At 31.7% G+C, this 14,520-nt stretch overlaps 1 protein-coding gene across 2 annotated transcripts; it reads right to left on the bottom strand.

Annotated features, from left to right (window-relative positions):
• Positions 1 to 529: 529 nt before the first annotated feature.
• LOC111679599 lies at positions 530 to 4,134 on the bottom strand. Of its 2 annotated transcripts, none has more exons than XM_046947687.1 (4): positions 3,832 to 4,134; positions 1,612 to 1,786; positions 1,223 to 1,564; positions 530 to 1,159 (listed from the first exon to the last, which is right to left on the bottom strand). In XM_046947687.1, the coding sequence occupies exons 1-4, from the start codon at positions 4,028 to 4,030 to the stop codon at positions 673 to 675; spliced, it is 1,203 nt and encodes a 400-aa protein (XP_046803643.1). In that variant the 5' UTR covers positions 4,031 to 4,134; the 3' UTR covers positions 530 to 672. The 2 variants fall into 2 exon arrangements, with proteins under 2 accessions (XP_046803643.1, XP_023296945.2); XM_023441177.2 differs by having other exon boundaries at positions 1,223 to 1,552; positions 3,832 to 4,133.
• Positions 4,135 to 14,520: the final 10,386 nt, after the last annotated feature.

The raw sequence follows: 14,520 nt of genomic DNA, 5'->3' as shown, positions 1-14,520 counted from the left end.
ATCGAACGTTCGTTCCCAAACAATATGAAAAATTCGCCTAATCATTATAGACGACGTTGTCGCATTCTCGTGTCTCTTAAAATATGTATGTCTGACAATTGACTGCTTGGTAGCTTGTTTTCTTGCTTGCTGCCTCTTTACATGCAACACACATTTGGTGCTTCACACCAACTGATTCGTTTGTTCAAATGTGTTCTATTAAATCGCAACAGACGGAAAAGTTTATTTTTATCCAGACGTGTGACAACAGCCAAACATTAATAATGTTGGTTTAACGATAAAATTGTTCTCAAACTTTTTTGGTGGATTTTATTGTTGCAAATTGTTTGGGGGAACATGTGTGATACAACAGAAACACGAATTCCGTTAGAATCAACAAGATTTTTTTTCAAAAAAAGTGGTTGGTTTGATGTGGAGTTAGAAGGTGTTCGAAAGGATTTTCGAAAATAATTTGCCATAGAAATAAAATTTAACTTTAAATACTTTAATAAATTTTCAACCAGGGTTGCCATATTCTAAATGTTATAAATAGGTTTTTTAATAAATTAGGCAAGTTTTTATTTTAAAACTTAAAACTAATAATAAATAAATAATTTAAATAAATAATGTTTAAAATTTTATACATTTGGTTAATTCTCTACTTATTTTCTACTTTACTAGGCCACGCTAACTTCACAACAATTTCAAATAACGATCTCCTCTAAAACGCCTTCTAAAGGTGTTTCTTCTTAATTCAGCTTTTAAATTCTTTTCATTTTCTTTCTCTAAAATATCATTACTTTCTAAAGAATTGTCTTCGGTAGTAACTTCGTTTTCATTGTTATTTGTTTCCAATTGTTGTTCTGCAGTCTCAGTATGATCTTCTTCTTCTTCTTCATTATGATCTTGTTCTTTTGTTGGTTCGCTTTCAGGTTCAAATTCCTCATTATTTTCTATAAACACACATTCTGAATTGACGGCAGCACATTCTCCAAAGTTATTGGCTTTACCATTGGGATTTTGATCATTGGTATATTTGGCAAAGAAACTTCGTCCTATGATGCGGAAACCCATGGAAGTTAAGGGATTTGCTCTAGATTTAAACTCCATTTCACAAATAAAACGACGACGACAAGCACTGGTATCTAAGCCCAAGAAACCAAACATAAATTCCCCAATTCTATAAGAAATATTAGAAATTATTGGATCGTCCTTATAATATAAAATCCTGTAGATCACTTACTGTTCTTCACTGATAACCATTTGTCTTGCCAGACTCTTAAGAGTTTCCTTTACTTCGGTTTTAACATCGTCCTTCTTCTCAACACTGCGTTTGCTTCTAAATGAAGGACCATCCCCAGGAAAGCCTTCTAGAGGACCATCCGAGGGTATAGCTTCTGGAGGACCATCTGACTCAGCAGAGAATGCATTACTAGAGTAAGCTGAATAGGGTTCAAAGGAGGTGGGACTACTGCTGCTAAACGAACTACTGCTGCTATCGACATGATGATGATGATCATGATAGTGATCATGATCCAAAGAATATGGTATATGATCATGATGAGCAAAGGATCTGGAAATATACCTAACAAATATTTTCTCTCACTTCTGTTGACTTAACGAATTACTTACGGTGGATGATCTAAGACAATCGAACCCTCCTTGTAAATGGAACCAACACCACACTTATGAGGCCATAAATAACGTAATCCCAAGTAAATAGCACTGCCCACAAAGAAAGCTACCACCACAACTTTGATCTTAATCAAATAAGCAATTGCCAAACCATAGAAACCCCACTGTGCATCTGTAATAAAGAAACAAATAAAAATTAAATAATAAAACTTTCTCTTTTCAAAAAATTTTCCCTTGTTTGCTGAAAAATTATTAAATAAATTATTATTTAATAAATTGCATCATAATAAATAAGATCACGTACCCGATCTACCACAATTTATTATTTATAGTCTGATCTCTTGTTAAAGTACTTTTTTTTGTAAATTCTATTTACACTTCATCTGCATTTGAAAAGTGAAAAGTGTGAATTGTTTTGAACGATCATCGATCGCACTACTAACTTCATACTAAGATTACGTTATTTATAGTTCGTGATCATAATATTTGTGTTCGTTGTTAAAAACTTTCCTTTAAACTTTCCGTTCAACTTTCACACATTTTAAAGATATATTTTATAGATTCTTGGATGTTAATTGTTAATAAATAGAGTATTTAGTTTTTGTTTTCTATATATATTTAAGTATAAAATGCTTTTAAAATATTTTGATACGTCTAGCAATTGCTACAATTATTATGCAATAGAATTTGTTTTTTATCGCTGACCTCTAAAATATGACATAAGAATGTGTTAATTTATATTTAAAAGAATCTTAAGTCACGATTCGAAGATGTACAGATATACATAGATGGTTTGATAAAGTGTTTAAAGTCACGACTTAAAGAAGGTCGTTTTGTTTGGGAATTATTGTTTCCTGCAATTATCGGGTACTATTCTACTTTAAAACCTAAATAGATCTACTTTAAAGTGATGAGATCCTTTTGGAAATTCCAGAACTTTATAAGGATCTTGCAAATGATTTGAGCAAATAAGAAAGGTTCCTTATCCTAAAAGCAATTTCGTACACTCTTGATCATTGATCTTTTAAACGATCCATTAAACATAAACAGTATAAGAGTCTATATTTAAAATCTCATATTTGGTTCTTGATCATAAAAGCAATTTCATAGAATGAAGATCATTGATCTTTCAAACGATTCATCGAACATAAACAGTACAAACTATTTGACGAACTTCTTTCAGAAGTTCCTGATTATAAAGGCAACTTGAAATTAAGATCTCATTCTGAAGATCTTTCTGACCTTCTTGTATAAGAGTCTATATTTAAAATCCCATATTTGGTTAAGTTCTTGATCATAAAAGCAATTTCATAGAATGAAGATCATTGATCTTTCAAACGATCCATCAAACATAAACAATACAAACTATTTGACGAACTGCTTTCAGAAGATCACATTCTAAAGATCATTCTGATCTTCCTGAAGACCTTTTGAGTTGTTTGTTGCAGAATCCCAAAACATTTGAAAAAATTGAAAAGTTTCCTGATCCTAAAAGCAATACTGGAAGGAAATTGATTGAATAATTTGTGTAATTGCTTTAAATCTCTCTATGTTCTACCAATCTGGAGCATAAAAGGATGTACGTTTAAGTCCCATAGACAGCTCGTATAATAAAGATCAGTGATCAGCTTTTGGGAAGGAACTTGATTGCTTTCAACCTCTCTATGTTCCACCAATTTGTAGCTTAAAAGGATATACGTTTAAGCGATTAAATGATTTGAAAAAGTTTATAGTAGTAAAAGCGATTTGACATTATGAAGATCATTGATCCTCCTGATCTTATTAGAAGGAAATCAACTGAAGTGTTTTGAATTTAAATTGAAAAGTTTCGCGCAATTAAATCTCTTTAAAAAAATCCAAAACTTTATAATGATTTTGCAGACGATTCAACAAGAACAAACGGAATCAGGTCTCAGATTGACATTTAAGAAGTTTAAACTTTATAAGGAATTTGAAGAAGATCCTTGAACATAATGAACTTTCAAAAGTTAATTTAGCATAGAATAATATTCCAAACATTTTGAGAAACCTAAGAACAATCAGAGATCCTAGATTAAAAAGGTCGTAGAACATCTCAAGCTAACTTATGGAAAGCAACCGACAAGTTTAGTTTTTAGTTTAGTTTAAGACAACCGAAACGAATTCCTTCAGTTAAGGAAGATCTCGATTTTCCTTCAAAACGAATGGCATATGTATCCTTCGCACAATTCAACTTACACAAATGATGACGATGTCTTCTCTTTGTTCTGCCCTGTTCTTCCTCCACCAGATCGGTTATATCACTTCTCTTTACTATATCATGTGAATCCTTTGATTCAATTTCTTGTACAGATGTCGTTGAATTTTCTTCACATAAAACTAAAGAGAAATAAATGCAAAGTATTGCAAATATAAACCATAAAGTATTTTTATGCATTTCGTTCACTTTTAACACTAAATATATAATTCAATAAATTATTCGAAAATAAAAGTCCTTTTCATTTAAAACGGTTTTTGTAAAATTTTCGTTTTTTTTTCTTTCTCTTCACTTGCACTTGTTACACTCAGCGACTAACTGTTATAGTAATCCATCATTATCACTGCTTTTTATATGCAGTTCAAAATTCAAACCATTTTTAAGCCTCTTCTCCATAAATACATTTATATATATTTTGTTTATGCTTCAAGTTCAAGGTGATAATTGGCTCAGTATATACTGCGTGTCTGGCTCATCAACACTTTGATATCGCAAGTGACAGGGCGGATTTTTTTATTCAATATTTGTTGTTTATCGCTTGTAATTATTTAATCGCTAGCAGTTTTTTTTGGTTAATGTAAACATAAATAGAAAATTGAATCTGGTTTATTGTAAAAATGATTTTGCACCAATTCTATTACGACATCTGTACTTCTATTATTTTCTTTCTCCAGTTGTGGTCTACGTTATAAAGTGTTAAATGATGAAAAGTAATTTCTCTTTTATTGTGAAATCAAATGAAATGTGTGAAGTTGAAATATGTGTTAAAAAATACTTATATTTTGGAAAATATATTTATTTATTTGGAAAGATGTTGGTGTAAATAATTGTGACAAAATCGGAAGTGGATCTTGTGTAGGAATAGGCTAAGACTGACTAAAGTCATGACTATAGACGCACTATAGTCAGGACAATAGACCTACTCTTGTCAGGACTATAGACGCACTATAGTCAGGACCATAGACGCACTATAGTCAGGACCATAGACGCACTATAGTCAGTACTATAGACGCACTATAGTCGAGACTCTAGACATATATAGTCGGGAATATAAACAGACTATAGTGGAACTAAAAACAGACTATAGTAGGACAGTCTGTAGTCGGATTATAGTCGATACTAAAGACAGACTATATTTAGGACAGTTAGACAGACTATAATCGAGACTATAGACAGACTGTGGTCAGGACTATAGACAGGATATGGTCAGCAATATATACAGACTATGGTCAGGACTGTAGACACACTACAAAAAGACAGACTTCAGACACTATAGTGGGAACTATAGACAGACTGTAGTCGGCACTATAGACAAACTATAGTCGGCATTATAGACAGACTCTAATCGGGACTATAGACAGACTCTAATCGGGACTATAGACAGACTCTAATCGGGACTATAGACAGACTATAGTCGGGACTATAGACAGACTCTAATCGGGACTATAGACAGACTATAGTCGGGACAATACACATACTATAGTCGAGACTATAAACAGACTATAGTCGGGACTATAGACATATTACAGTCGGGACAATAAACAGATTATGGTCGGGACTATAGACAAACTCTAATTAGGACTACAGACAGACTCTAATCAGCACTATAGACAGACTCTAATCGGGACTATAGACAGACTAAAGTCGGGACTATAGACAGACTATAGTTGGGACTATAGACAGACTATAGTCGTGACTATAGACAGACTATAGTCGGGACTATAGACAGACTATTGTCGGGACTATAGACAGACTATTGTCGGGACTATAGACAGACTATAGTCGGGACTATAGACAGACTATAGTCAGGACTATAGACAGACTATAGTCAGGACTATAGACAGACTATAGTTAGGACTATAGACAGACTATAGTAAGGATTATAGACAGACTATAGTCAGGACTATGGACAGACTATAGTCAGGACTATAGACAGACTATAGTCAGGACTATAGACAGACTATAGTCAGGACTATAGACAGACTATAGTCAGGACTATAGACAGACTATAGTCAGGACTGTAGACAGACTATAGTCAGACTATATTCGGGATTACAGACAGTCAATAGTTAAGACTATAGACAGACGGTAGTTGAGACTATAGACTGATTGTATTCTGGAATATTGACAGTAGTTTGGAATATAGACTGGCTATAATCATATCTATATAGTAAATGTACTGTAGATTGGCTATAGTCTATTTTGTCTATAGTGTGGGCTATAGGTTGACTTTAGTTTGAACTATAGACTATTTTTAGCCTAGACTATAAACCGACTACAACCTGGTAACCCTTTCGGTGGGAACAAAACATAAGCGCTTAAACTTTTTATCATTAATTTGTGTTTAGTACTCAGATGGTGGGGATTAGGCAAATTCGTTTAACATAAAGAAAATAATTTTTTTGGTTGTAAAAATATACCACTTTATTAAATTGTAAAAATATACAACATTATAAATATTTCAACCAAAAATATGTTAATACAATTTGCTTAAAAAAATGTTTTTAAACAAATTTCAAATAAAGTTTTTTGATTTTTTTCCATGTTATTTTCAACATATTCGCATATTTAGTTGCCAACTGTGTTTGTACAGTTACCAGTAACACCTTTAATTTTTGTTGTTGAATTTAATAGCTGCTGTTGTGTTGCTACATTTGGCGACTGCTGCTGTTGCTTTAGTCGTATTAACATTCATACATAAAACTACTTGCAACATATTCTTTTATAATTTTCTTGTTAAATGTTTGTTGTATTTATGTATGTATGATGACGGACATACAGAGTACTTATGTGAGTAAAATTTTGTGCGCTGATTATTTGATGCGTGGCACAATATAGCAGCAACAACAACAGCAACAACGAACTATGGCTGCATCTCTGTTTAGTTTTTTTTTTCTTTTATGAAAAACACGAAAGCTTTTTTTCTTCCTTTTGTAGCAGCCACCTTTTTTGCGTCTTCTTCTTTTTCAGCATCATTTTCATCTCACATCTACGTAATGACCACACGAAATACATAGTATTATGTAGCAATTCCTCATGCAGATTTTATGTTGTTTGTTTTCTTTGTTTTTTGGAGTTAGGATTGCCAACATGTGTTACATATCAATCACTTTTCAATATATTAAAAAATTTGCAAGCCGATGCAAAATGGTCGGCGGCAGCGCAACCATTTTAGGTTGGCCGCACAATATTGTGTGGCAACACTTTTCAATTTGCCACCAGAATTTAAAATTGTGGCAATTCCTTTCAAGTTTGTAAAATTATTTTCGCTTAAGCCGGCTTAGCTTTTGATAACATTTTTGTCGACCTGTCGAAATTGTAACATTTTCAAATTTAAATTCCAATTTTGCATTAAAAAAGCCATGGCAACCAGGCCCATCCAATAATTGCTATACGTTTTTGGAGCTATGACTGTGTGTGTGAACAATGCGCAATGTTCCACCGAAAACAAAATAGCATCTTTGATTGTTGACGACTGTTTTGTGTCAAAACTTTGGCACTAACCAACCAACAAACATACATATACAACATACTATCAACTCATAAACTTAGCTTTTTCGTAGCAACAACAACAACAACAGCAGCAATAACACGAATTGGAAGCAAAACATTTTCCTTACGCACTGCACTTCAACTCTTAACCAAAAAAACAAAAAAAAAAACTATAAATAAACAAACAACGAACTATGGTGAATAGTTGTCATGAGACGAGGGTGGAAGGAGGATGGTAAATCATAGCCACCTCAATTTTTTCCAATTGCTAACTGACTTGAGAGGCAGGCATCATGGTCCCGGGACAGTAAAATCTAAGTGAGTAAGTGTGTGGGTTGGTCGTCGGTTAGTTGGTTTGTTCATTCGTTCGTTCGTTGCTTGGTTTCATGATTATCCAACGACTAAGAAGGCACAGGCTTAATGGCAAAGGCAATAGGAGTTCTTCACATACAGCATTAATGCGACGAGTAGTTTATGCGTGAGAAGGATGTCTGAAGTGTATTTGTTGATGATATGTTTGATTATGTTGTTGGTGCTGCTGCTGTTGTTGTTGTTGCGTTGTTTGGTTTCAAATTAAAGAAGGAATAGAGTAGATTGTGTTATAGATATAGAAATACATACTAGTATGCATGTATATATAAACCATGTATTCTCAATCATATTAACTCACTCGCTGTCAGGCTGGCTGGTTGACTGGCTTACCTGCTCACTTGCCAATTTAGTCTTTTATAAGCAGAAACCAAGTAAGAAAGTATAGATGGTCAAGCTCGACTGTGAGATACTTTACATCGGTGGTCGAAAGTGTGCAACTTTAGTTAAGCTTAATCTCCACCGATTTCAAGAGTCAAAAAGCATTAAGTATATTTTTGATAACCTTGATCAGCGAATTAATCTCTTTCCAAGTTCGCTGCTCATATTACTTTCCTTTACTCATTGTCCATGATACCTCTCCTTCCTTTATACCGCAATATTCTAGTCCTTCTGCAGTTCGGTTCATACAATAAGTGGTTCCTACCCATTTTCTTACTCTAAACATTGTTTTCTTGTTCGTCGAAAGGCTGGTTATAACGAAGTAGTGTTCCAATGCTTTACTATTCTCTCTCTTCATAGTCCATAATCTTCAAATTGCGCTCGTGGTCTTGCTCAACGTTTGCATTCGATCTGGTTATCTGAAATGGTTTTTGACAACTCGCTCAAAATAACTTTACTTTCATTGGTTCCATCATTACTTATTGTCATAGTATGTGTCTTACTCCTGTTAAGGAGGTATCGTTAGATCTTTTTGATTCCTCCCACCATTCCGTTGTTCCAAGCTTGCTGTCTAGCCCTTGACTTTACCGTTAGTTACATTTTAATGTTTTGAATTATATCTGATTGTATTCCTCGAGATCCTCGAGTTCTGTTTCCCTTAAGTTAATGAGTTCAACGATACCTTCCGAGTGTCCTTGTGCCCAATTGATTCTCGATTTTGTAATTGTAGACTTCTTCAAGTTCTCTTCTTTAGGTCACTCTTTCATGACCTGGGCCAAATAGGGTTAGTTCTTGATAAAAATTCCCGAAAAAGATGTTGATGTTCATAGGAATTGCTTATGGCATCGCTTTAGAAGTATATAAATAAAGAGGATTGAATAAAAGGTCCAGGGTAGACTGATTTTCACTATATATTTAAATGATTTCTGATAACTTAAAACTAACTTATGCTAAATGAAAATTACTTAATCTCTACCAATCGCCTAAGACTTTGAGGTTCTAAAACTAATACTTCTGCTTATTACAAACATCTGATCAAAAACATAATACCAACCCTACCATAAACGTATTATAGGGTATCAAAAAAACACACAAACACACATACACATTTATTTTGTCAGTAACTTTCTCATTGCTAAGAAGCAGCACAGCTCATGACATCAATTACTAAAACATAAATATATAGGGACAGTCAAACACAACGACCAACCGTCATTGAGTTAGTCAATCAGACAGTCAGTCACTTATTTAGTTAGACTCTTTGTCAGTCATTGATTTTTGTTAGAAAAACTGATGGCAACGACAAACAGCAAAGTTGTTTGTTTTTATGTCAGTCAGTTAAGTCAGTGCAACGACGAGCTTAATGTGTTTTTCTTTCTTTTATTCTTTGCCAAAGTTTGTTGCTGGCGCTTTTCTCGAGTAAGTGCATGCAATATGAATGTTGTTGCTGCCACTTATTGTATTGTGTTGTATTGAATTGAATTGTTGGTGCTGCTGCTGTTGTTGCCACATACTACTTGGCTGTTGGTTGTTGTTGTTATTGCTGCTGGTATTGTTGTTGTTGTTACTGTTGTATATATATTTTGTATGTTGTATTTGTTACAACTCTTATAGCCATCCATGTGGTGTGTATAAAATATCTGAGCTTTGGCATTTGCCTTGGTTTTGTGCTCTTGTAAAAGCGCATCCATCCGTCAGTCGCGTTTTTCATGCGCAACTGAAACGGTAACGAAATTTATATTGTTGAATTAATTCACAAATAAGGATAAACAAACGAAACAAAATTCACACAAAAAAATATATATAAAAGAGAAAAACAAAAAAACCAAGAAACACAACAGAAAATCCAAATCCCTCGTGTATAGTCTTGTGCTGAATGTAGTATCTGCTGCTAAGAGTGTGTATATTTTGAAATCTAGTGCTTTTTTTTTTTTTTTGCAAATTCGCGTTTAATTTGTAAACAATATTTTTTTTTGTGTGTATTTTGTCTTTTAACTCTTAAACTATTTGATTTTATTTTCGGTTAGTTGTTATAACTTATTCGTTATTGTTTTACTTAGTTCCTTTGCATTATCTTTCTTTATGTATATTTTATTGATTTTCTTTTACACGTTTTTCCTATTTAGTTTTTCTGTTTTTATTTTTACTGGTTATTTATGAAAATAATTTGACCAAACTTTAGTTTATATTTAAGTGTACATTTGACAAAATTGTGAAATATAACAACCCGGTTTAAGGTGGAGTTTAATACGATTTTAATATGTTCGATTAGATTGTTAATTTTTTTTAAGATTTATTGGTGTTAATAGTATTCAAAAAAGACAAAAAATACAAAATTGAATATAACTTCAACAGATGTTTATAAAAGATCATAAACTTAGTATTAGTGTTAGAGTTAAGATCATTACTCCATGTTCAGAAAGTCTCTCGTGATGGGAACTCAATCTAAAGTACTTGGGAACTTAATCAGAAAGTCCTCAAAAAATATCTTAATTAAAGCAGAAGTCTCTAAGAGAACTCTCTCCTGGTATTCTAGATCAGCAATGCGCAAAGAACTCTCAGGCTCTCTTGTTTGCGTAAACCCACACATATAGGGAAAATTAACAAAATCAATCGGAGAGAACTAGTAAACGTCTACACTAGATCTGGTACCTACAAAGAGCTATATTATAGACTCTCTGCTCTCTTGCCTTTAGAACTCAATTATTAAAAATCGTAAACTATGTTTATGTATTAGGATTATCTTATTTTCCAAACTTTTGGGAACTCAATTTCAGGTACAGAAATTCCTCCAAATATGTCATAATAAAAACACAATTCATTAAGAAAGAGAACTCTCTCCTGGTATTCGAGATCAGCAACAAAGAACTTTCATGTTCTCCTGATTGCGTAAACTCAAACATGTACAGAAAATTATGAAAATCTATCGGAAAGAACTCAATCTAAAATACTTGGGAACTCAAACAGAAAGTCCTCAACAAATGTCATAATAACAACAGAAGTCACTAAGAAAGAGAACTCTCTCCTTATACACTAGATCCGAGATGCGCAAGAACTCTCAGGCTCTCTTGATTGCGATAAACTCACACATGTTAAAAAAAAATTAACAAAATCAATCGGAGAGAACTATTAGACGCCTCCACTAGATCTGGTACCTATAAAGAGCTATATTATGAATTCTCTACTCTCTTGCCTTTAGAACTTAATTATTAAAGTTTGCAAAAGAACTCTCTCCTAGTACTTTAGATCAGCAACAAAGAACTCTCAAGTTATCTTTATTTCGTAAACTCACACATGTACAGAAAATTAAGAAAATCTATCGGGGAGAACTATTGGACTACCTGCAGTACCTACAAAGAGCTATAATATGAGCTCTCTACACACTTGCCTTAAGAACTGATTTTTTAGTCTATCATTCTTTCTACAAAGATCTATGTTATGAACTCTCTGCTCTCTAGCCTTTGGAACTGAGTTTTTAGTTTTTCTTGAACTTTCTTTTGAACAAAAAGTTATCATTCTCCAGATTGGCATAAGAAAGGTAACGGGTAATGACATCGAGAGGAAGAGAGACCCTACAGTAGACATTTAGTTGCAGCGATCGGTTCTAGTTTATAGTGAACCGTTTCTAGTTTATATGAGAACCTTTAACCGACTTTTTATGACAAATAATCGATCGCATAATTAGGTTACTTTTTTGATCATTTGAACTGGTCCCGAGTTTAAGACACATTTTAATAAGTATATTTTTTGTTTAACATAACATCACCATATTATAGTAAGTGTCAAAAATTAAAATGGATTCAAATGTGGAAGAGAAAAAAATAAATTAATTATTGTTAAAAAAATATATTTCCAACATTTTAATGAATTTTTATTAAAAATAAAATTAATCATTTCAATTAACACATTCAAATGAATAAATTTTAAATAGAATTCATAAATATTACTTAAATATTTTTAGAATCTATAGATTTTTATTATTAAGTAAAAGATAAAAAACAATGATTCAAAGAACTTATTAAATCATCAACTAAATGAATGAGTAAAATGACAAACATTTGTACATATCTATTATGTATTTTTATATATTTAATTTTCTGCCTTAAATCAATTTGAATTAAATAATAAAGAAAAATGTTCAACATTGTTTTTTACATCACATGATTTGAAGTGATTGGTGGTGGTGGCCTTTTTTATTTTAAAGTGACTCATTAACATTGTTGTCAACGTCATCACAGTCATCATTATCAGATAGCAGCATCAAATAAATACATATTTTCAAATTGTTTATTTGTTTTTAAATAATTTGTATGTTTTATTTTATTAAATCATTCCATTTTGATTCATTTTTAGAAAATTCTCAAGTCATTTGGGGTTGTGACTGAAATACAAATTTATTGTTTTTTATTTTGTGGAATTTTTATTTTTTTTTTGCGCAAATTTTGAAACAATTTTTATTTCTTGTTTTTGAAAATAGAAATATTTTCTAATTTGAAATTGTTGGCCAAATAAATTGTTTAAAAACATATTTTTGTTAGCGGTCTATTGACTCTTTTTCAACGTATAGTGAGTGTCAAAAGTAGATAGATAGATAGATAGATAGATAGATAGATAGATAGATAGATAGATAGATAGATAGATAGATAGATAGATAGATAGATAGATAGATAGATAGATAGATAGATAGATAGATAGATAGATAGATAGATATATAGATAGATAGATAGATAGATAGATAGATAGATAGATAGATAGATAGATAGATAGATAGATAGATGGATAGATAGGGAATCATTCTGTATATAAAAAACATGTAGTCTTTGTTATTAAATCATATAAATCTTTCACACACCTGGTTTTTCCATAAAAATACTATTAATTAGTATAAAAATCGATCTCAAAACAAAACAATAATCAATTTGATCAATTGTCGTTTATTAACTGCCAAAACTAGAACTATGGCAACCTAACAAACAAACAAACAAATCAATCAAATAATTAAAATTCTCAACACTTACACATCCCCTCTATGACCAAAACAACGATCATTGATCCCCTATACAAATGACGTCTACGATCATGAGTTTTCATTTCCGCATAAAAGAAAAAATAACAACAAAGTAAATTCACATAAAAATTAACTGCCCGTATTTATTTATGACTCTCTAGCTTGAGGGGCGGAATAGTAGGCACAATTATTATAAAAAAATAAAACAAAACATATTAATAATTTTTATTAAAGATTATAACAAAGTATTGAACATAAACCAAAAAAAAAGAATGAAAAAGAATGAAAAATATTACTAAAGTGACAACAATGCAATCACTATTTACTTAAAGATAAGAGATTTTACAAAAAGTCACGTACTACAATTTCTAATTGTTTTCCTACATTGTGTTTGAAATCTTATTTTTAATTTTTTAAAAATAAAAAAAAAAAACCAACTAAAGTAGCAAAACGTAAAGCAGCTACAAATAAAAAGAAGACAGCAGAAGATATAAGGCGATAGATATCCTAATTTAATTCTAAAATTTTCTAGCTTTTATATGGGTAAAGGTTTAAATATGTATTTCTTGAAATAATTTTACCGAGCGCGTAAATTGACAAAAAATAAATGTATTTCTATTTATGCTTTTACTACTTAAATATTTATAAAATAGTTTTTACGCTTTTCTTTTTCTTTAATTCTTTATCAATTTTCTTATATCCTTATTCAAATCCTTTTTGTTCTCGAACACTTGACAGCAAAAGCAACAAACGCTAAGTCAAACCCAAAATTACTTTCTGTTAACTCAAAATTTTATTTCCAGTAGCATTTTGTGTGTGTGGCCTAGAGTAACAACCATAATGCAGCATTTTTGTTTTTTGCAAAAACTCTTTATTAAAGTGTTTGTTGCATTACTCTTTTACCCTCCTGCCTAATTCCTCATCATCTTTTTTGTTTCTTTTTTTTCAGTTGAGAGCAATATCTGTGTAGTATTATCTTTCAAATGTTGTATTTTTGTAGTATATTATAGATTTTTTTATCCAAATTCTTTTTGTTTTCATTTTCTTAATTTTTTTTTAATAATATTTTTTGTGTTTCTACTTATTTTGTTTGGACTTACAGTGAACCCACAATATTATCATTGTCATTATATCAGCCTTATTATGGCAGTGGTAATGTGTTTTTATTTGTCGGTTTGGTTAAAATTTGATTTCAAAATTAACCAGCAAAAAATTTTATTAAAAAGCTATACTTGTCTATACATCCCAGAAACACAAGGAAAAAGTTCTAGAACTAAATCAGAATTGGAGTAGAACTGAACTAGAACTGAAGTAGAACTGAACTTGAACTAGAACTGAACTAGAACTGAACTAGAACTGAACTAGAACTGAACTAGAACTGAACTAGAACTGAACTAGAACTGAACTAGAACTGAACTAG

The sequence above is a fragment of the Lucilia cuprina genome, chromosome 3 (genome assembly GCF_022045245.1).
Source record: "Lucilia cuprina isolate Lc7/37 chromosome 3, ASM2204524v1, whole genome shotgun sequence".
Classification (NCBI taxonomy): Eukaryota; Metazoa; Arthropoda; class Insecta; order Diptera; family Calliphoridae; genus Lucilia; species Lucilia cuprina.
The sequence above is the reverse complement of the archived record's forward strand: the minus strand, read 5'-3'. Positions and strand labels throughout refer to the sequence as shown.

Coding starts and splice junctions, on each gene's coding strand:
- LOC111679599 (XM_046947687.1), bottom strand. CDS start 4,030: ATGCATAAAAATACTTTATGGTTTATATTTGCAATACTTTGCATTTAT. Junction 1,565..1,611: donor ATTGTCTTAGATCATCCACC/GTAAGTAATTCG, acceptor AATATTTGTTAG/GTATATTTCCAGATCCTTTG. Junction 1,160..1,222: donor ATGGTTATCAGTGAAGAACA/GTAAGTGATCTA, acceptor TATTTCTTATAG/AATTGGGGAATTTATGTTTG.